The sequence below is a fragment of the Rhinoderma darwinii genome, chromosome 1, assembly GCF_050947455.1.
Source record: "Rhinoderma darwinii isolate aRhiDar2 chromosome 1, aRhiDar2.hap1, whole genome shotgun sequence".
NCBI lineage: Eukaryota > Metazoa > Chordata > Amphibia > Anura > Rhinodermatidae > Rhinoderma > Rhinoderma darwinii.
The window spans coordinates 609,759,173-609,783,143 of NC_134687.1; the positions used below are offsets into that span (position 1 = coordinate 609,759,173).

The 23,971-nt window shown below is 41.8% G+C and overlaps 1 protein-coding gene across 3 annotated transcripts in view; it reads left to right on the forward strand.

Moving 5' to 3' along the window:
* The window catches only part of WDR7 (WD repeat domain 7), a 417,770-nt gene extending 394,346 nt beyond the window's left edge, over positions 1–23,424 (forward strand). For all 3 annotated transcript variants that reach the window (XM_075841243.1, XM_075841247.1, XM_075841253.1), the window contains 2 exons: positions 1,329–1,433; positions 13,703–23,424. In XM_075841243.1, the coding sequence (XP_075697358.1) occupies positions 1,329–1,433; positions 13,703–13,906 (309 nt within the window). In that variant the 3' untranslated portion in view covers positions 13,907–23,424. The remainder of the gene's footprint in view (positions 1–1,328; positions 1,434–13,702) is intronic.
* Positions 23,425–23,971: the final 547 nt, after the last annotated feature.

The following is a 23,971-nucleotide window of genomic DNA, read 5'->3' on the forward strand; positions in this document are numbered from 1 at the left end:
TCACAATCTAATTTTTTGAGGTTTACATAGGACTGCACAAAAACCTACATTACTACTCAGAGAGTCACCAAATACTTCACAAGCAACACAGCCCCAAACTTGCATATCTACATGGACCCTAGTCCATAGAGCACTGATATGAAAGCTTGCTGGCATCAGGAGGCAGTATCTTTAATGGAGAGCACTATACAGGTGTAGGTGAGCTGAGTATGTCATTTGTCACAATACATTGTGCTGTCACACTCCGTTATCTGGAGATTTACTTGGGACTGCACAAAAACCTATAACTTGGCTCTGCTACATCTCTACATGACGTTTAGTTCATAGCCCACTGATATGAAAGCTTGCTGGTGTCAGAAGACAGTAGCTTAAATGGAGAGAACTATACAGGTGTAGGAAAGCGGAGTATGTCATATGGCACAGTACCTGGTTAAGTCACAATCCGTTATCTGGAGGTTTACTTAGGACTAGTATAGAAATCTACTACATTATAATTTCTCTGATACATTTCTACATGGCGTTTAGTCCACAGCACACTAATATTGCTGGCGTCAGGAGACAGTAGCTTAAATGGATAGCGCTATACAGGCGTAGCAGAGCTGAGTATATCATTTGGCACAATACTATGTGATGTCACAATCCGTCATCTGGAGGTTTAATTAGGACTGCACAGAAAGCTATTACATGATAACTCGGCTCTGCTACATCTCTACATGGCGTTTAGTCCACAGCCCACTGATATGAAAGCTTGCTGGCGTCAGGAGACAGTAGCGGGAGGTCTTTGTGCGGGCTGCGAGGATTTGATGAGATGATTATCCACTGGAACGGCTTCTCCCTTCCAACAGATGGAATGTCGTGTCGCAAAGTTTTATCAAAGCAGCACAATAAGTTATGCCGTTTGGTGTAGCAGAGCAGCTTAGGAAACCGTGTAAAACACAGGCACGGAGGCATTGCTAATCATTAAAGATCAAGAGCCTCCTGGATTAAGGAGCCTTTGGACAATGGTCTGATCTGAGGGGAGCGCAGCTGGACATATTTACACTTCAAATCAAAGCCATAAACTTCTAGAGCATCACAAGGCGGCGCAGCAACACCCAGCCCGCCGCCGCCTGGTGGAGTCCGCATCGTCTTCATTATTACTTAATATTTCATGTAGTACATGGAAGGAGTTGCTGCTTTCATAATGTACAATAAGCCTCCGGGAGAAATAAGAAGGCGATGTTTACCACAAAACTCCTGCATACAAAAAAAAATTCTATTTCTTTGTGTTTCTGTTCCCTTGGTGTTGGACTCTTCTACATGTTTTACTTTCTCTGTTTATTTTGCAGAATATTCACGGCCATAAAGGACCAATTACGTCGGTTTCGTTCGCCCCTGATGGACGCTATCTCGCTACCTACTCTAACAAAGACAGCCATATCTCCTTCTGGCAGGTTTGTATATTGCACTTTCACTAATGGGTTTCTTGGGTTCGTATATAGTGTGTGCGTGATTTTTTTTCCAACTCACGACTGCACTTTTAGTGCAGATGACATTACTTTAGAGGAGTCGTCTCTCGTGGTAGATACCCTTTAATTATAACCTGCTGAAAATACGTAGCCTTGATTAAAAAAATCTACTACCGTTTTATGTATACAGCTCCTATACAATCCTATGCGTCTCTATGGTTACTGACTACAAAGAAGCCCTATGTGTAGTCTGATCCTGCAGTCATACTCTCTTCCATCTTTGTAAGCAAGAAGAGGGGGCGCAGAGGAGAGTGGAGGATACATGGCTGCAGGATCGGACTACCCATAGGTCGGCATAAGAGCTGTGTACTTAAAATTATAGGATATTTTTAATGCAAAGTTACTTTATAGTAAGGGGGATAGTTCACGGGTTAACTTAACAGGGGGCACAGAGGGAGCATTTACACCCAGGCCCCACCTGGTGGGTAGATGCCAATATTATAAATAGCACATGGTAGGGGTGGTCCTCATGCTACTTAAAATTGCCCATAAGGGCTAAATCGGAAGAATCTCTGACCAGTGCCAAAAGGGTTTTGGGCCTTCTGGAAATCAGTACTTTTCTAAGATCACAGACTTCACCAATGCGATCATCTCAAATAACATTTTGACCGAATCACGTCTTTTAAAGTAAATTTTCATCAATAATCCAGTATCGGTCAGATCCCAAATTTTAAGTTTTTATACAGGTCATGTGACACATCTGCCTGATTTTAGGCAAAAGTGAGGGATACAATCCATTACATTGCTTAAAACTTTTCCAGTCTGAGTGGTTATGTCCATGATCAGTAAAAGCTCTTAGAGGGTCAAGCCCTGTTCATCAGCCCCTTCCCCCGGCAACTTTGGGGCAGGGGTCTGCTGCTGGACCCCTGCCAGTCAACTGGGGAAGCAGCCACTGACTGATCATTTCTCCTGCAGCATCACTTGGTGTTCATTGTAATAAATGGGTCAGACGTGTAAACCATGGAAAAGTCTTTCAAAAACGAGAGCCCCTTTTTGCAGTGGTTCTACACTCTGGCTAATTGAGGGGGGGAAGGGTCCATGCTCAATTCTTTTGAAAGCATCATATGAAACCCCTTGCCTGTAGTAGGGTCTTCTCTGCTGATATAAATGTTCACACTATGGTGACAGGAGCATTGATACTCGGCATTATTACAGGACACTAGATACATTTCCGTTGGTCTGGACATTTCTTGTTCCTGCCCCTTTTCCCCCTTATCTTGCTTGTTTTTCATTCTGAACCTGCTCGATTGTGGCTACATTGACACATAGCAGATCTACTGCAGAGTGTCCGTCCGGAAAATCTTATCCACATTCTGCGAATATTTTCAGCACAGAAATTGACCTGTGGCGCAGATGTTTAAATCCACACTATGTCCATTTCTGCTGCGGAAAGTGCACGGATTTGTTGCAGAATTTCCCTATTGAATTAATTGGGGAAGAAGAAATTAAGAAATTCGCAATCAAATCCTATTGTTTAGCTGTGGATTACCTATGGATCTGCAACCAAATCGCTGGTATAGAAAGTAAATATGTTTGAAATAAAATAAACCCTATACTTTATACTCCCCTCCCCGATACTTCCCTAGTATCCGCCGTACACCCGGCCTCCAGGGATAATCACGTGACCGCTGCAGCCAATCACAGGTTGCAGCGGTTACATATGACGACACGTCATCGCTGACAGCCAGGGGTACAGAGACCGAACAAAGCGTTGCCATAGGAGTGCCAGGGAGGGGAGTATAGTGTTTTTCACCGACAAATCTGCATGATTTGGCGCATTTATGCCGCTGTGGATTTCCCTGCGGCTGTTAGTGGATTTATTGCGGAAATTTTCTGCAGAAAATCATCTACATCTGGACGTACCCTTATTGTGTCATCGTCTCATTTTTCCTCTCCTTGATTGGCAGCCGTTGTATATCTATGTAGCTACATGGTGGTCACCCAGACAGGAAGTAAATGGTTGTTAGGCAACATGAAATAAATTCCCCTACCGCCTAGAATACACTCAGCAGAGAAATTGCTAAAGATTCCACAAAGGTATATTAGACTCCTTATACCGTGTGTACGCAGCAGTGGAGATAGGCTGTAAATTGTCCATTAGAAGATCATTAGATTTTTTTTTTCCAGATCCCCGCACTCTAATATTACCTCTGATCTCAGAACTGCGGTTAGACTGTAACCAGCGCAGCGTTACCTGCATCCTAACACCATAATAAACATATTTAGCTAATTAATGCGAGCAAGGGATTGTATGTTTATTGATCACAAGCTTCCCGCTCATCTCCGGTTTCCTTGTAGCATCGCTCAGTGTAGTAGAATGATTTAATGCGCTCACATTTTACAGCTGAGTAATTGAGGATTACCGCCATGTTTACCACCTTTATCTAATACATAAGATAATCACCCGCGGAACAGTCCTCATATCTGATTGATCGGAATCACTGTTTCCTGTCGCCAGAAAAGAAGGCAAAGAATGGTCCTCGGGGTCAATAATGATCCTGCTTTATTACATCTCATTTTGGTGGAGAAAAAAAATAATTGAAAGGGATCTACATAATTTGGTCAAATTCTGATAATTTGTTGTGCTCGAACTGTTGAGTTGCCAGACTATCAGATTTTACAAACAATCAGACTCCTGTGCACATATACATGTATATGTACATACCTTATGTAGAAATATACTCTACATCAAACATTGAGTAACTTTGTAAATGCATTACATTACTTATCTTGAGTTAAGGCCTGTATTACACTTCAGAGCTGCATTCATAATTCTGCTGGTTGTTATTGAAAACACACCCTTAACGGAGACCTGAATCCATCAGGTCAGCGGGACTGATGGGTTTAGTGACAGCAGGCCCTGCGTGAAAAATCCTCCCCTGTCTGAACAACTCCTTTAACTTTATTAAACTTTATTTAATTTATTTTTTAGCCCCACTAGGGGACTTAATGCGATCCTTTGATCGCTGATGTAATGCTTTGGTATACTTTGTATTCCAAATCATTATTTCAAGCAGGACCAGAGGTAACTCCGATCCCGACCATTTCAGCGGGATGTCAGCTGTATATTACAGTCGGCACCCACTGCAGATGGCGCGGGCACAGCTCCTGTGCCCATGCCACTAAATGGACGTAACTGTACGTCCATTTGCGGGAAGGAACAAGGCACCGCTAAAAAGAACATACGGTTACGTCTAAATGCGGGATAGGTCTAACAACTTCGCTGTTTTTCCTATATTAGATAAGTGCAGTGCCTGCTTGTAAAAAGTTAACTTCCTAGAATGCAAATGACCAGTGCAAACGGAATGCTTAAATATTATTTTTTTTTGTATAAAAAAAAAATATTTGCATGTTCCATATTACAGTTATTATTAAAGGGATTGTACAGGATTAGAAAAACAAGGCTGCTTTCTTCCAAAAACGGCGCCACATGTCGCTGGTTGTGTCCGGAATTACAGCCCAGCCCCATTTATGTTAATGGAGCTGACCTGCAATACCACCCAAAACCCATGGACACGTGTTGCACTGTTTTTAGTAGAAAGCAGCAATGTTTTTTTTAATCCTGTACAACCCCTTAAGGGGTATACAGAGCCCCACAGAGGCACCATATGGCGACACATGGATTGCCTACGCCTCCATAATACAGAACAGTAGGGACTCCTTCGTACTGGCTCCACACACAAAGTATGAAATGTTCAGGTCAATGTTCCCTTCATGGTTTATGATAAGAACACATTTTTCATGCAGGTCCATATTCCTCAAAAGTTTATACTGAATATGAAAACTGAGCACCAAATAGTTAATATGCAGTTAGAGCCCAAACAGAAGAGGGACATTTGAGATGCAAAGAGGGACCGAGAGATTTGGGTTAAAAGTTGCACTGGGGAGGTAGAGTATTGTGGGTCAGCTCTCTGCCCAGCCTTATGCCAGAAAAGAAGAAGTCCAAAGAACCACCAAAGCAGCAAGGGTTCCTCTGGCTTGAAATGATGGAGTGTTTTGCGCTTTGCTTGTCCTATCAGCCATATTACCTTTGTAATTTGGCTCAGGTAAATTTTACAGACCATAAGAGAGAGACAATTAGAAGTGTCCATCCCATAAGTCTCTGCTGGATCTTTTCTTGTCCTTCTGTCACAGCTGCGGTTTACAGTGTTAAACTTTAATCCTAGTCAGACCTGTTAGAAATATGGGCTCAGCTGGCGATGTTTTCAGTGCTAATCCTATATCTGTCACAGGCTCAGAGCATTACCTGATCACCTCAGTGAACGCCAGGGGTGCATCTAGCACTGCCTTTTATTTAATGCTTTAAATGTGCGGGGCCAGAAAACAAAGCATCGTCTGTAGTAGCTCAAAGGGGTTGTCTCATGAAGGCAAGCCCTGTCCATATGTCTTATTAGGGTATATGGACGCCATAGAGAGGTATCCCTTGCTTAAGACCCTCCCCTCTATGAAGCACCTCTAGCCTTCTATATACAAGTAAAACCTCATAAAGAAAAAAATACACAGAATACAGGTGTGTTATGCAGTCAACCAACATGTACAGCACACAAATAAACAGCCCTCTCATTATTACTCTTATTATTAGTCCCCAGCATGGCTTCCCTCTCATTCCTAATCTCCAGCATGGCTCCCCTCTCATTCCTAATCTCCAGCATGGCTCTCCCTCTTATTCCTAGTCCCCAGCATGGCTCCCCTCTCGTTCTTAGTCCACAGCATGGCTCTCCATCTTATTCCTAGCCCCCAGCATGACCCTCCCTTTCATTCTTAATCCACAGCATGGTACCCTCTTATTCCTAGTCCCCAGCATGGCTCTCCTCTCATTTCTAGTCTCGAGCATGGCTCCCCTCTCATTCTTAGTCTCAAGCATGGTCCCCTCTTATTCCTAGTCTCCAGCATGGCTCTCCTCTCATTCCTAGTCTCCAGCATGACTCTCCATCTCATACATAGTCCACAGCATGGCTCCCCCCTTATTCCTAATCCCCAGAATGACTCTCCTCTCATTCCTAGTCTCCAGCATGTCTCTCCGCTCATTCCTAGTCTCAAGAATTTCTCTCCCTCTCATTCTTAGTCCACGGCATTGCGCTCTCTCTCTCTCTCTCTCTCTCTTATTTCCAGTCCCCCCACTCATCCCTAGAGTACAGTACACCAGCATGGCTCCCCTCATTCATAGACCCCAGTCAGGCTCAGCTTTTCATATCCACCCTCACTGCTAACCTTGGCACACCCAGTGGCAGTTTGCAGGCTCCCTTGCTCGGCAATCCCGTAGGCTCTTCAGTGTAGCATCAGGCTGCAACCCCCACTTCTCTTACAGCTTCCCCCCTCCTTTCCTATGACTCTCCGAATTGCTCCACCTCCTGCTCTCTCTGCCCCAACGGTGCGGTGTGATGCTGGCAGCTTCTCTTCACTGATGTGCCACGCGAGTCTCCTCCTCCTGCTCTCTCTGGTCCGGTGATGCGATGAGGCGCGTACACGCATCCAGATAATTTACAGCGCATTTAAGTTTAGTTTGTGGTCTTTCCGAAAGGGATCCCACTGGAAAAATGTGCTTTAAAAAATGGTCTTTGTTCGGGTTTGGGGTAGTCTGCTCACAGAGGGACAGCTTCCAAAAACTAAAATGGTGAGAAAATTCGCTCTTAATGGGGGAGGGGGGTTTTCTGGGGAGTTTCACAGTATTTACATGTTCCTTTGTTATACTAAATTTCCCCTGCAGTGGCATGTCTTCCTAACCGTGGCTTACCTCTTGAACATTACATATCTTATAGTTACATAGTTACATAGTTAGTACGGCTGAAAAAAGACACATGTCCATCAAGTTCAACCAAGGGAAGGGAAAAGGGAAGGAAAAATTTCTACACATAGGAGCTAATATTTTTTTGTTCTAGGAAATTATCTAACCCTTTTTTAAAGCCATCTACTGTCCCTGCTATGACCAGCTCCTGCGGTAGGCTATTCCATAAATTCACAGTTCTCACTGTAAAGAAGCCTTGTCGCCTCTGCAGCTTGAACCTTTTTTTCTCCAGACGTAGGGAGTGCCCCCTTGTTTTTTGAGGGGGTTTTACAAGGAACAGGATTTCACCATATTTTTTGTATGTGCCATTAATATATTTATATAAGTTAATCATGTCCCCCCTTAGTCTTCTTTTTTCAAGGCTAAATAGGTTTAATTCTTTCAATCTTTCCTCATAACTTAAATTCTCCATGCCCCTTATTAGCTTCGTTGCTCTTCTTTGTATTTTTTCCAACTCCAGGGCATCCTTTCTATGAACTGGAGCCCAGAACTGAACTGCATATTCTAGATGAGGCCTCACTAATGCTTTGTAAAGTGGCATTATTACATCCCTGTCCCGCGAGTCCATGCCTCTTTTAATACACCACAATATCCTGCTGGCCTTTGAAGCAGCTGATTGACACTGCATGCTGTTATTGAGTTTATGATTTACAAGTACACCCAGATCCTTCTCAACAAGTGAATCCGCCAGTGTAGCGCCCCCTAGGACATATGATGCATGCAGGTTGTTGGTACCCAGATGCATAACTTTACATTTATCTACATTAAACTTCATTTGCCAAGTGGACGCCCAAACACTTAGTTTGTTTAAATCTGCCTGTAATTCATGAACATCTTCCATAGTCTGAACTATATTACATAGCTTGGTGTCATCTGCAAAAATAGAAATAGTGCTATTAATCCCTTCCTCTATATCATTAATAAATAAGTTGAATAATAGTGGTCCCAGCACTGAACCCTGGGGTACGCCACTTATAACCGGGGACCATTCAGAGTAGGAATCATTGACCACAACTCTCTGGATACGGTCCTTGAGCCAATTCTCAATCCAATTACAAACTATATTTTCTAAACCTATAGTCCTTAATTTACCCATTAGGCGTCTATGGGGGACAGTGTCAAATGCCTTTGCAAAGTCCAAAAACACTAAATCTACAGCGGCCCCTCTGTCTAGACTTCTGCTCACCTCTTCATAAAAACAGATTAGGTTAGTTTGACAACTTCTGTCCTTAGTAAAACCGTGCTGGCTGTCACTTATAATGCTATTTATTGTCACATAATCCTGTATATAGTCCCTCAATAGCCCCTCAAACATTTTCCCCACGATGGATGTTAAGCTTACTGGTCTATAATTACCCGGGGAAGACCTAGAGCCCTTTTTGAAAATAGGCACCACATTTGCCCTGCGCCAGTCCCTTGGCACTATACCAGTCACTAGAGATTCTCTGAATATTATGAAAAGGGGGACAGAAATAACTGAACTAAGCTCTTTAAGAATTCTAGGGTGTAACCCATCTGGTCCCGGAGCCTTGTGCACATTTATTTTATTTAATTTAGCTTGGACCATCTCTACATTCATCCAATTCAGTATATCAACTGATATATTAACAGCACTGGCACCGGCTACATCAGCTGCTCTTTCTTCTGTTGTATATACAGAGCTAAAGAACCCATTTAGTAACTCTGCCTTCTCTTGATCCCCTGTGATCAACTCCCCATTACCATTATCTAGGGGTCCTTCATGTTCAGACCTTGGCTTTTTTGCATTTATATGCTTGAAGAATTTTTTAGGATTTGTTTTACTATCCTTGGCCACCTGCCTTTCATTTTGTATTTTTGCTAATTTTATTACATTTTTACAGATTTTATTAAGCTCTTTATATTTTACAAAGGCTACAGCTGTACCCTCAGATTTGTATTTTTTAAATGCCCTTTTTTTGTCATGTATTGCCCCTTTCACAGAAGGTGTAAGCCATGTGGGGTTTAATTTGAGTCGTTTATACTTATTACCTGTAGGAATAAATTTTGCACTATAATAACTCAAAGTAGATTTGAAAATCTCCCATTTATCATTTGTTCCATTATTTGACATTAGTTCTTCCCAGTCTATATCCTGAATTGCAGCCCTCATCCTGGGGAAATTGGCTTTCTTAAAATTAAATGTTTTTGCCCTCCCAGCCTGCGTTTGTTTTTTACAGTATAGGTAAAATGTAACTATATTATGATCACTGTTACCGAGGTTTTCACGAACATTGACATTCCCAACAAGATCTGCATTATTAGAAATGACCAGATCCAACAGAGCTTCACCTCTAGTCGGGTCTTCCACAAACTGGCCCATAAAATTTTCCTGCAACAGGTTGAGGAAATGTCTCCCCTTTGCAGTTGAAGCCGAACCATGACACCAATTAATATCCCGGAAATTAAAATCTCCCATTATCACTACAGTACCCGCCTGTGCAGCCCGCTCCATCTGTTTATATATCTGACCTTCCATCTCCTCAGTTATATTGGGGGGTCTATAGATTACACCAAAAGTAATTTTTTCAGTGTTTACCTCCCTTTCTAGTTCCACCCACAAGGTTTCAACCTCCTCACAGTCTTCACCCACTATTGTCTCTTTCACACTCGCCTTCATATCACTTCTCACATACAGACATACACCACCACCTTTCCTATTTGTCCTGTCTTTACGAAAAAGTGTAAAACCCTGTGGATTTACAGCCCAGTCATGTGAAGAGTCCAGCCATGTTTCAGCAACACCAACTATATCTATATTTTCTTCCAGTATCAAGGCCTCCAGCTCCCCCATTTTGCTTGCTAGACTTCTGGCATTTGTGAACATACACTTTAACTTGCCTGTCAGTTTTTCACTTTTATTATCAGAAATGTGATTTAAAATTAATCGGTCCTTTTTATTTACACTGATGTTTTGTAACGAAAGGATCTCCTTATCTTGTTGTCTAGTCCTCTCCCCACATTCTGTTTCTCCCCCCACCAATATAGTCTGACCCCTCTCTAACCTGGCTACCCCTTTTTTTTCTACATTGACCTCCCTCCTCAGCCCTAGTTTAAATACTCCGCCACCCCAGCTAGAATTCTCTCCCCCAGCATAGCGGACCCCCTTCCATTTAGGTGCAAATCATCTGCAGAATACAGTTTGTACCCCAATGAAAAGTCAGCCCAGTGCTCTAGGAACCCAAATCCTTCTCCTCTACACCAAGACTTCAGCCATGCATTTAACTCCCTAAGCTCCCGCTGTCTTTCCTGTGATGCGCATGGCACAGGCAGTATTCCTGAGAATACAACCTTGGAGGTCCTTCCCTTCAGCTTGTAGCCTAGTTCTTTAAAATTATTCTTAAGGCTCCTCCACCTACCATTTATTCTGTCGTTGGTACCGACATGGACCACGACAGCTGGATCATCACCAGCCCCTCCCAGCAATTTGTCCACCCGTTCCACCACATGCCGAACCCTGGCACCAGGGAGACAGCAAACCATTCGGTTGAGGCGGTCTTGGCGACAAATTATTCTATCCGTCTTCCTGATTATAGAATCCCCTACAACTATCAATTGTCTTGGCTTGCCTGCATTACTATCCCGCCGACTACTAGCTGGGCTGTTCTCCCGGCTGTTAGGGAGATCAGTATCCACTAGGGCTGCCTTTTCTGAGACTGACACCCTCGCATCATCACCCAACCTGGCAATTTTGCTTGGAATGCCAGAAACCGGATCGGCCTTCCTTGTCTTTGACCCCTTTCTACTGCCCCTAACTACATTAACCCAGCTACTTACCTGATCCTGCTCACCCATGTCTTCACCCTCCAGTTCTAACCCACTAACTGCATGCTCTGTGAGCAGCAAGCTCCGCTCAAAATTGTCTATCCTCCTCAGTGTTGTACTGACCTTGTCATATGTACCATTGTCCTCTAATGCTGCATTCACAATCCTGCATGCTTCTGACTTCAAATCTCCCAGCATTCCCTGCTTGCTCTGGTGAATTGCATTCTGGGAAGTATAGTATTTTTAATAGTCACCGTACAGTAATCTGTTGTAGGGAAATCTCCCAGAATTCAATAAATCACAAAGTGTTGCATTATAGGAGCTTGGCTATTTAGGGTGTGTGTCTGTCAACAGTCTGTTGACTGATCCCAGTAGCAATCAACAGAATTTACAAGGTTATGTACAAAATAATGAATGCAATGTATTTACACAGTTACTTAAAGTGTTCATCTTAGTTTTGCATTGACAGACACAGCCCAACATGAAAAATTTGGAAAGCATATTAGTTACCTCATCTATCTGACTTTCTTCCTTAGTGCTGACTTTACCTTTTAGGTTCATATCCTACCTTCATAATATATATTTTGTAATGTTCAGAGCTCTGCTTTTCCAAAATATAGAGCTACAAATTGCCCGCCTCCTTTCACACTTCCATAGAGTTACATCATGATTAAATTCTGGCTATTTCTGCTGCCACTAGGGGGAGTTCATTGCAAACATATTTATACAGCTGTCTTAAATTCTATAATATTAATATTGAGCTCAACTAGTTCTCTTAGCTCCAACCTCTATAAACCTATACTGGGGCATATGGACCTCATAGTGGAGGGTGACCAGCTTAGGACCATCTCCATGAGCCAGAACGGACCCGGCCCATCCAAGCATTACATGGAGGCCATCCATGTGATGGACTGATGTGACTTCCCCTGGCGATGAAAGCTGATTGGCAGGGGATAGAAAAGCCAGACACATGGCTAACCGGGTACTTTATATGGATGAGCATTTGCAGCAGTTTCCAGCCCTTATTCGCCTTCTACATCCCCAATGTAGCATATGCAGTGCTATAAATGCAATAAAGTGTAATGCTTCTTTACAGCAGCACATCTTATGTAGTCCGCAGAATAAAGGAAGGTGCTGCAAACACCACCAGCGTTAATTACCTCTCCATTCACACACAGTCTGCCCTCTTGCACTGCCGCTGTCTCCTGTTTTAGAGCTATTACTAATGTAGGAAAATCAGTAACATTAGTCATCTTAAAAGGGCTATTACTCAAGATGATTTAAATTGTGAAAATGTCAGTGGTGCTTGTGTTCTCCTTGCTAGAGATGCTGTGATTTACACCCGCTGACACCACTGTGCCACTGAGCAGGAACAAAAAATAAAAAACACAAAAATTACATATATTCTTCCCCGGCCAGAATTTGGAACATAACATATCTTCAACGTCCTCACATTCAACCATTAGTCATACTTGCCGTATGCGATACACAGAGAAGACTGCAGGGTTAAACGTGGTCTCCTGTATCCCATCATGAAGGCTTATAAGGATGTTACATAGATGACAGCCAGTTACTGGTGGAGACTGAAGTATGCATGAAGCAGTACTGAATCTGGCGATTGGGACAATTCATTGTGAGATCACAATGTGTTATCTTTAGTTTTACATAGGACTGCGGATAAACCTATTCCATTATCTTAACTGGGGGAATTGGCACTAAACAGAATCGTTAAATCCTAAAGAACTCAATGACAAATTTAGCACTACTACATCTCTATTAAAGTGTCGCCTCCTTACCGGTAAACTCCAGGCAAAATGTATATACTGTATTATACCATGTGCAGAATCTCGGGGGCGGTTCTTGACTCAGGGATTTAAAGAACAATAAAGATAAAAGTCAGGCACCAACCTGCACTAGGCATAATGCAGCACATCAGCTTTGCCAGGAGTTTCTTTTAAAGGAGTTGTCCTCTTTTAAAAATCCTTTTTTATTAGAAGAGTCCCCCGATCATAAGCTGATCACAGGATGTTCGCATGATGCGACCCCCAGTGATCCTCTGTTAACTGTGGGAAAAGCCTGCTTTACATGTTTCCCTACAGCGCCACCACAGTCGAAATTAAGTATTACATGGTGCCCATTAAAACAATGGTCCGACAGTGTAATTACGCGAACGTGCTGGGTCCTACAGGCTACAGTCTACAATTTTCCACCTCTATTAACCCATAATTCAGTAACCGGGAAATGGGTTTTCTAATCCAGACAACGCGTTTAATGTAGGCAACCTATAGGACATGTTCTGTCTTGTAGCTCCACAATAGCTGTAGAGCCATATGTTCCTTAAATCTGATGCACCCAAAGCCCTGGGATTTCCACCTATGTTTCTTCAACCACAGATGAGAGGAGTGATGATTCCTTTTTTAGCATTGATGATTCCATTTTACATCTTTCCTGTTGTTTTGCTTAAAGTGATGCCCAAATTCTGTGAAAAATCAGTATATCCCATGTATAACGTTCTAAACCAAAAATGGCGACATAGGCCTCACTTACCTCCCTACCACCAACCAGGAGGGTTTATACTATATTATAATGTCATGTTTATAATTTTTTTGGAACTTCTCTTTCGTAGATGAACACGTCCTTGCTGGGAAGCATCGGGATGCTGAACTCCGCACCTCAGTTGCGATGTATTAAAACCTACCAAGTACCCCCTGTCCAGCCAGCCTCACCCGGCTCCCTCAACGCCCTGAAACTTGCAAGACTCATCTGGACTTCCAACCGCAATGTCATCCTTATGGCCCATGATGGCAAAGAGCACCGATTCATGGTCTAAGAAGTGAACAACCTTTGCCCACTTTCTGCACACCCACTGCTTCCCCTTCCTCTCCAAAATGTCTATAGCATGATCACTGCAGATATCGTTCTTGTCATATCATTCATCGGGTGGACTTTGCTGTGTTGGTGCTGCATGAATCTCCAGTAAATGCTACAGAATGGGAATCCTTTCATGTACATACTTAATATGTGCAGAAAACCCCCCCATTCCTCTATGTAAACCATAATAGTAAAAGAAGCTTTAGCGATAGACGTTCAGCTATAAACCTGATTATTCTAGATATTGTCTGTGTATGATGTTGAATAACTTTGACAATACTATAGTTCTCATCCTTTAACCTTGAGAGACATCATGTCTTACGCTCCTGACACAACCAGAACTGAATTCAGAATTATGTTCGTTGCTACATGAATCAGTCTACAAAATGCTGACAGACACACCTCCTTAGCATCTCCGCTAAGATTCTGTACTGCATGGCATTGATGTTTCTCCCATCAGATTAATGTTCTAAACCTGCTGTAATGATTGCACCGAACAGATTGATAATGAGCTCTAGACACTGAAGCAGCAGCAGATGTTAGCTCAGCACTAAAACAAGCCAGAAATATTTTTAAATACTGCTCTAGATGGGATTGGAGTAGAATACGTTCTGTAAACACAGATAAGTGCAAGATAAGTATTTGTAAAGTCACTCGGCATTATATGTAGATAATATCTGGATGTAAATTGTAAAAGATGGTGTTTGAAGGTGATGCTACACTAAAGAGGAAATATTCCTCGTTACATTTAGATATCTTTACATGACCATTACTAAACACGTGTCTCTGATTGTCACATTCCATACTTTGCTGCGTGCGTCAGTCATGGACATCCTAGTGGTTTTGTATGACCAAATTGTTTACATTTAGTAGCATTGTATCATTTATTTTTCCTTACGGAAGTCCTAAGATTTCCTATAAGTAGTCATTTTATTTCCCTCAGTTTCAGAACTTTGTCCTGTGTCGTATGTCTTGGTTATCTATTCTTTGTATGTATTTTATTTGCCATGTGAAATGTGAGCTTTGTACTTAGTGTTTAATTTAAGAGGATATGATCACAATTAAAGTATGATTGTGTTATAGACTGTATATATTATGTTCATTAGGTTTATCAATTATAAGAAATGGATTGCACATCCCAAGGTCATGGTTGTTTAGAAAGTTGATCTCTCATCAGACTCATCACTTCCCCGTTCATGCTCAAGTCTTCCATCAACAAGGAGGAGCAGTGGGAGGAGTCTATTCAGCCAATCAGCAGCATCTTGAGCTCAATAAAAAGGCTGCTGATTGGCAGAGGAGATGCTGCAATCACCCCCTGCTCCACCTACTTCGCCAAGAGACTTCAGTAGGACCAGAGAATTACAGTTGACATATTAATTTAGAGTTGGCTTAACCGCCTTGTACTTGAATTGTAAAGGTCAAACATATCGGCCCTGGCATAGGGTAAAACCACTTTATTTGGATAGATAATTCAGGCTTCATGGCAAAATGTCATATCTAAAGTCAGGGGCATACCAAAATGGTACCCCATACTGCTGTCCTCCACCACGCAAAGACATAAGCTTACACTCCACCATTCCTTTTAGGAATGACCCTCTGACTTATTTTCCTCATGTATTTGCTAATGTTGTAGCGAGAGGGGGGTGCCTTTCCCCAGTTCACACAAAGCATAGCAACAGAGTGTAGGGCCAGTCTGAACTTGGCCCCATGGTAGTTGCATGGTCTGCCTCTATTCTTATCACTCCTCTGTGTCATGTATAATCAAATGCCTTACAGTATATTATAAGAATGACACGGAGCTGGCCCTATGCATCGGGTGTACATCTTCAAAAAAATGCTTATATAGTCATGTCAAGGGTCCTGAGATGGATTGCCTTGGTGGGTGCACAATTTTAGATTTATTGGTTGTGTGGGTCAATTTCTGTGCCTTTTAAGGACAATGTAAAATGATTCCTAGAACATGAATGATTGAACAAAGATGAAATCCATTCAAAATAATGCAAAGCGAAAAGTTGTCAATCACTTTAAAGGAACACTCTGGATAAAACCGATACGGATATGTTATTCCTGGTTCAGGACAGGAAGGGGTGGGGCATGACACAGGGATTCTCTCTTTGATATTCTTCTTCCTGTGTCATCCTCTGCCTATTCAGTCTCTCCACTAAGCATAAAAAGTGTATCCTTTTTACCTGGAGTGTTCCTTTTAAAGCTTATTTTGCTTTGATTTTCAATGACCGTGTAGGTGATTTAGATGAGCACAGTATGCCTCATATCCAGTTTAAAACAAAATGCTACAAATGCTGGATATCATAGTATAACCAGATGATAGGGAAAAGCTTATAAGGATTTATTTAATTAGAATAATTAGGACTAGGTCCAACAAATAGGAGGCGGATGACTGCATAGGGCTCCCAGCACTGTCATTCAAACTGCTTGCACTGGCGCTATGTGCGTTTGTTTGCCTATGATCAGTGAGGCAAATAGGATTATAGTTTTAATTACTGCAGGTACTATACTCTCAATAGATTTTCAAAGTCAGTAATATGTGGCTCAAAAGTAATTCCCCCCCCCCCTCCCAACTATGACCACAGAATACTTTAGCTGTCCCTTTTCTTTGTTATACAGCTCGGACATTTCCATTAGTGCCCTCCCTGGATTATTATCACTTTGACCCAGGAATCCGGGCATTCAATTTAACCTAGCTATCAGCTTTAATCTGTCACGGAAGCAAGTGTTTCTTTTTTCTGCAGTGCCACCGCAGGGGAAATTGAGAATGACATGGTGGCTATTGAAATCAATGGGCTATCTAAGTAATGTATGGATGTGGCGGGTCCTACAGAGAGAGCGAGAGAAACACTTTTTGTAGCTTCCCTACACCCTGGCTAGTAGATTTAGGTTCTAAATGGGAATGTGACGGTGACAAACGATAATCTTTCACTTAGGTAGACGTGGCCAATCCACGGAAACCCAACAATTTATCATTCGTCGTTCGTTCGATCGATGCACGCTATTACACGTGATTATCTCTTACATTTAAACGATTGTACAAAAATGTGTACAATAATCGCTCTGTCCAATAGAATTTCCAAGAGTTCCCTAATTAAATAGATGAAAAAAAATTCTACAGTAGACAGTCGTGGCCATTTAAGTTATAGCTGTTCTCAATTTGCTGCACAATTTATTAGCAAAAAAGTTAATGATTATTTTTCACTTTTTCTCACTGTCTTATGTTTATATCGTGAGGTAGCATGGTCATAATCTGTAATCAGCAGTCTTCTTATGTTCCCTGTTACTTGAGTCTTAGGCCTAGTTCACACAGAATTGTGAGGCAGATTTTGACCTGCCTGCGCTTTTTTGCAACGGTTTTCGCTGTGTATTTCGCTGCATTTTTTGCCCGTGGCGATTGAGGAAAATGGGCAAAAAACTCTCCGAAAATGCTCGGAAACGAGCGCTGCAGGTTTTTTTTGCCTCCCATTGATTTCAATGGGAAGTCAAAGGCAGAACTGCGGCAAGAAAGGGCATGTCACTTTTTTTCCCCTGCAAACGGCTAGAAACCTGTCTCTGCCACCCATTGAAATCAATGGGGGGCTATTTCTGCCGTTTTTTCGGGCTAATTCCGAAGCAGTTTCTGCGTCAAAATCAGCGTAAAAAACTCTGTGAACTGGGCCTTAAATGGTTCTTCCCGTCTCATAGGATATGCCATCATTTTCTGATTGGTGGAGGTCTGACCGCTAAAACCTGAGAATAAAGGTGCTTTAGCGCACTGATTTCCCTGCACAGTGACGCTTCCAGCCAATGACTGTGCAGGAAACTGTAGCATGGCCCCACTAAAGTAAATGAGTTCTGAAGTTCCCTGCGCAACTGATGACCGTGAGCGCCGTTGTGCAGGGAAACCTTTGAAAGTGATGGCATATTTAGAGATATACTATTAATAAGGTGGGAATAACCCTTTAAAAAGGTCTTTGTTGCAGGGAGAAGCAGACTATTGTGCAACAAATAGAACTTTCCAGTGCATGTACCGAAGTGGTGGTCACCCAGATATTAATATTCCAAAGACGAAACAGAAACAAAAAGCGGCAAATTGCTATCCTGCGTTAAAATCCTCTTTTTAATTTAGCTCGTAAAACATTCATGGACAGGGGTGGGGGAAAATGCACCTTGCGGGCAACAGCCTGTTTTTTGTAACAACTCTTCCTCTGGCCCGATCACCTGTGTGATTGGGCCAGAGGATGGTGAGTTGCAGCTTCACCTGTGTGATCGGGCCAGAGGATGGTGAGTTGCCGCTTCACCTGTGTGATCGGGCCAGAGGATGGTGAGTTGCCGCTTCATCTGTGTGATCGGGCCAGAGGATGGGGAGTTGCAGCTTCACCTGTATGATCGGGCCAGAGGATGATGAGTTGTCGCTTCACCTGTGTGATCGGGCCAGAGGATGGTGAGTTGCCGCTTCAACCGTGTGATCGGGCCAGAGGATGGGGAGTTGCCGCTTCATCTGTGTGTTCGAGCCAGGGAATGGGGAGTTGGCGCTTCACATGTGTGATCGGGCCAGAGGATGGTGAGTTGCCGCTTTATCTGTGTGATCGGGCCAGAGGATGGGGAGTTGCCGCTTCATCTGTGTGATCAGGCGAGAGGATGGCGAGTTGCCACTTTTTGTTTTCTTTCGTCTTTGGATTGTTGGATAGCTGGATACTTCTAATCTTTTAAGTTGAGCACCACCGTGACCTGTTGTATATATATTAATCCACGGCGACATACTCGCTCCCAGGATTAGTGAGGACTGTGAGTAGTGCCGACCTTTTGACTTCTACTGTTCCAGATATTAATATATTATTAGAAAAAAACGTGGCTGCTAACTTCCAAAAACAGCACCACACTTGTCCATAGATTGTGTCTGGTATTGCAGCTCAGTTCGATTGAAGTAAATGGGGCCAAGCTGCAATACCACACACAACAGGTGGACAGGTGTGGCACTATTTTTGGAAGTCATATTTTTCTCTTCCTTTAAGTCAGTTGGCTATTGGGCTACCTGAACTATAAGACTTTGACAATCCAGAAAGAGGCAACTACAAGAAGAGAAATAAGTTCATATTGTGCAAGGTATGTAATACAGATTATAATACATGGATGTAGTTACTAACTAGGCTGTTACGTTTGTTTTTTTAGTCACTGAGGTACATCTTGACTCCTGTGTACCCGTCTTACAGGTAGAATATTTGGGAACATGAACATTAATTTCTGTATATTGCATATTGGTTAGAAGGGGATATACACGGAGTTGCTGCTCTACACCCGCTAGATAGTTCAACAGTAGAACCATGTCAACCCAGCAAGGTAAAGTCATATGTAAGAATACAATTTGTTCTATTATCTATGTCATTTCCTTCTTTCCCATTGGTGACATACAGTAGATATCACCTCTACTATAAAAAATAGAAAATCTCTCTCGTTTCCCATCATGCACTGTTGTACGTTTTCTTCTATGGTGAGAAAATTCTACCCCCTGGTCACTTTTTATTACTTTCACAATTGTAAATCGTACCAAATTTAATTAAAGAGTAACTCCAGCCAAATATGGAAATCCTCCTCTCGATTCTTACTCCATGACAACTTCAGAAACCATTATGGGCCCATGCATGCTAATCTTTCATCTACCAAGATTGCTTGAGATCTCATTGGTCATCAATTGGACAGTATGGACCCAGATGATTATGAACTGGGGGAAAATACAGGGACAGATTTCCCACTAAGCCACGCCCTCTTGTCGAGTACGGCGCATAAAAAGTGTCTAAAGTAGGTAATAAATGTGGTGCATAGCAGGTATGCCGGAATTCTGATGCATTTCAAATAGTAAATCCGCCCCCCAGGCTTATAACTTGACACTTTGACGCTTTGCGATTCTATTGTCCACTTGCAGTATTTATGTAGCATGGAAGTCAGTCATCGAGCCCGACATTAGCTATTGGATTTGCCTGAGTACATTTAATGCAGTTGTTAGAATGAGAAAAAATTGCTCTAAAAATATAATTGGAGGTAAGCACTCGATAGGCATTTATCTCGATCATGAGACCACGATGACTGGAATATTCATTAAATACATTTATGATGTGACTTGATGTCCTCCAATTTAAGTTTACCATGAGGTTGTCTGGAATTGGAAAACAAGGTCTTACCTTCTTCCAGAAAACACGCCACTTAGATGGAGTTCCCTGCAGTTCCATACAGAACTGCTGAGCAACAGGGGCGCTGTTTGTAAAAAACTGCATACCACTTTTCTAATATCCAACAACCCTTACTAACATACTTACTGCTCTCCTGTCCAGGAGTAGTTGTAACATATCTGTGATCGCCCACTTTCCCGGAGTAACCATGAAGCATACTTGACCTCGTGTTTTGCAGTAATTATGATCATCATGTTGACTCTCTGCGCTCTGTTCCAACAAGATAGTAACCAGGAATTATACTCCATGTTCTCCTGTCTAGGTGATCATGAACGCTACTTGGTGTCCCACTGTCCTGGAGTAACCATGAAGTATACTTTATTTCTTGTCTTGGAGTAATCAAGACGTTTACTAAATTTCTTCCTGTCCAGCATGATCATAACCAAGAGCTATTCTTCATGGTCTCCTGTCCATTAGTAGTCATGAACTCTACTTTATGTCCCACTGTCCTGAAGTAACCATGAAGTTATCTTGATGTCTTTCTGTCTTCATGATCATGAAGTTTACTGAATTCACTCCTGTCCTGCATGATCATAGCCAAGAACTTTGCTTCAAGTTCTGTCCAGGAATAATCATGAACTCAACCTACTGTGCTGGAGTAATCATGAAGTATACTTGATGTTCCCCTGTCCAGTGGGATCATAACCGAGAACTATACTCCATGTTCTGCTGTTCATTGGTAGTCATGAAATTTACTTGATGTCCTCCAGTAACCATGAAGAATGATTGATGTTCTCTCGTCTGGTGTGATCCTATCCAATAACTATACTCCATATTCTTCTGTCCAGGAGTAATAATAGTGTATCAGTGATGTCTCACTATCCTTGAGTTACCATGAAGTATACTTGATGTCCTCCTGTCTTCCAGTAATTATGATCATGATGTTTACCCAATGCTCTTCTGGCCAGCATGTTCATAACCAAGAACTTTCCTCCATGTTTTCCTGTCCTTAGTAATCATGAACTCTACTTGGTGTCCCACTGTCTTGAAGTAACAATGAAGTACACTTGATGTCCTCTTGTTTTGGAGTAATCATGAAGTTTAATGAATGCCCTCTGGTCCAGGGTGATCATAACTAAGAACTATCCTCCATATTCTCCTGTCCAAGAATAATCATGAACTCTACTTGATGTCCTGGAGTAATCATGAAGTATACTGGATGTCCTCCTGTCTCGGAGTAATTATGGGCATAGAACTGAATGTTCTCCTGTCCAATAGTAATAATGAAGTATATTTTATGTCAATCTGTCCAAAATTAATCATGAAATATCCTTGATGTCCTTATGTCCAAGATTATTGACAGTGAGTAATCCTGTAGAGTATCTGTGACATTCCTTTCTAGAATTAACTTAGTCACTTTCCATTTATGATTCAAAACCAATATCTCCTATCGAAAAGACATGGATCTTCGTGGTTGATCAAGGACATGGTTGATCACCAATTAGCAGTGATGAGAAGAAACCATGAAACTACCCTTTCAGCTGTGTGACATTTATTAGAATTGGTTCCGTAACCTGCTTAAGTCATATCTTCTGTCAGCTTCATAGGCCATTGAAGAAGACAAAAGGCAATCTTGGTTTGCTTGCCGTGGGCTGAATTGCCTTTGTCCTATGTACCATTGTATTTAGTTAGGAGGTGATGCCATTATAACCGGTCAGGTTGACTTTTTTGTGATGAGGCCCTTCAGATGGCAACATTTTATTGTGATCCTATTTCTAAAGCCGGACACCTACATTAAGACTATCACATGTTTACTCTAAAGCGTCAAATTCTATAATCTCTAAAGAGGAACAGTCTTACTACTTATATGTATGGAGAAGGAGGTGGTTGTGTCAGAACAGCGAGAGTATATACGTAAGGGTCCAGTTAGTGTGTGTCTTGAAAGTCATCATATAAAACCACAAAAAAAGACAAAAATATCATGTAACGATCTAGAATACGTAATGAAGCTCAACGTAGACGTCATCTTAAATGTCTTATCGGATAGTTCCTTGATCATTCCACTTGACTGACACCAGTCGTTCCATTAATGATACCTCTGCTAATCATGCTCAGAGCCACGATACTGTCCAACTAGAGCAGCATCAAAGGTAGGGAATTAAAAGTCTTACAGAGAAGGTACATATATACTCTAATAATCCATTACTATAAATCTGACCTAAAGCTGGCCACAGGCATGAAATTCCTGAAAGATCTTTCATCTGAGGACTAAGATGTCCACCATTACTTAGCCAGATGTGCATGTGAGCTCCGTGGAGGAAGGGTGAGCTAAGCGACTGTAAAAAGACTTGCATCACCACTAATCTCAGGGGGAAACAATAGAATCGGACAAGACAAATTTAACCTTTCCAATTTACCCTCCTTTTTGGATCTGGCAGCCCCTATAGACAAGACCACCCAAAATATCTAACGTCTATTGAGAGATTAGATCGATTTCCATATGTGCACACAATATTACTTCTCTATGGTTATCCACTCAGTTGATGAGAGAGGGGCAGGTGGGGAATATGTTTTTTATTTTCTTGTAAAAAATAGTCCAATGTATCCTTATCTTAAAAAATAATTACACATGAGATGGACCCTGTCTAACCAGCGTGCAAGTAGTACACATTAGATGTAAGTTGACCCAACCCGCCAGTTTTGACAAGACCAAATATATGGCTATGGGAGTCTCTTAACTCTTTCCGATGACACATATAGGAGGAAAGATGCGCGAACGCACCAAGGTGGGTGTATATAGCGGAGTTGTGTATAACCGCCTTAACGCTGATACTTTTAGAAAATTGAGTATTTAAGTCTAAGATACTTCACCCTCAAGGTGAGAATAAAAATTTTTTTTATCTCTTTTCTTACCATTTTTCCCCTTTAGCAACAACTGTTTTTGTGTTTTGGTCAATCTGAAAAACATTGCATAAACCCTGAAAGTTGGAACGGTACTAATAATGCTTAAAGATAGTGATTGTATTTCAATTTCTTCATACATGAGGGTACATATTTTTCTTATTTTTTTTTCTCGACCTTCTCTGTGCTGCTGTTATACGATTTTGTTGTTTAGAATTTTTTTGTGTTGTGTTTGGAGGTGTAAATGTAGACACTTGGCTTGACATGGAGAGTTTATGTAATTAGCATCATGCCATAAGAAAATTATTATTTGTGTCATTGTGTATTGTAAATGATTATATTGCCGTATAAGGCAAATATTATATAATCTGTAAAATGCTTGTGTACAAATGTGTGTAATAAAACTGGATCTAGAATCGTTCTGGACATGTATCATGTTTATTTTACATGCATCCAAGCAAAAACTGTATAAAGTAAAGGGATTGTCTAGGATTACAAAACATGGCTGCTGTATTCCAAAAACAATGCCACACCAGTCCCTGGGTTGTGTTTGGTATTCCAACTTGGCTCCAACAAAGTCAGTAGAGGGAGCCAACACAACCGTGGACCATATATCTAGAACGGGGGTGGGGGGGTCCAGGAAAAGAACTGAGACAGTGCTATTTAGGTCAGTAAACCGGTTAAACTTACAGGGCCTTGTGACCGGTCCTCCTTAAAAAAAATAATTATATAGAACATATAAAATTGTACTACTGTATGCGGCCAATCGTATTTAGACCCCTGACCATCACACCTGTATGAGCTTGTTGGATATCCCATTCCAAAACCATGGGTGTTATTATGGAGTTGGACCCATTTTGCGGGTATAACAGACTCGAGTCCTCTGGGAAGACTTTCCACATGTTTATGGAGGGTCTGTGGGAATTTGTGACACAGAGAATTTGTGAGGTCAGACACTGATGTTGGGG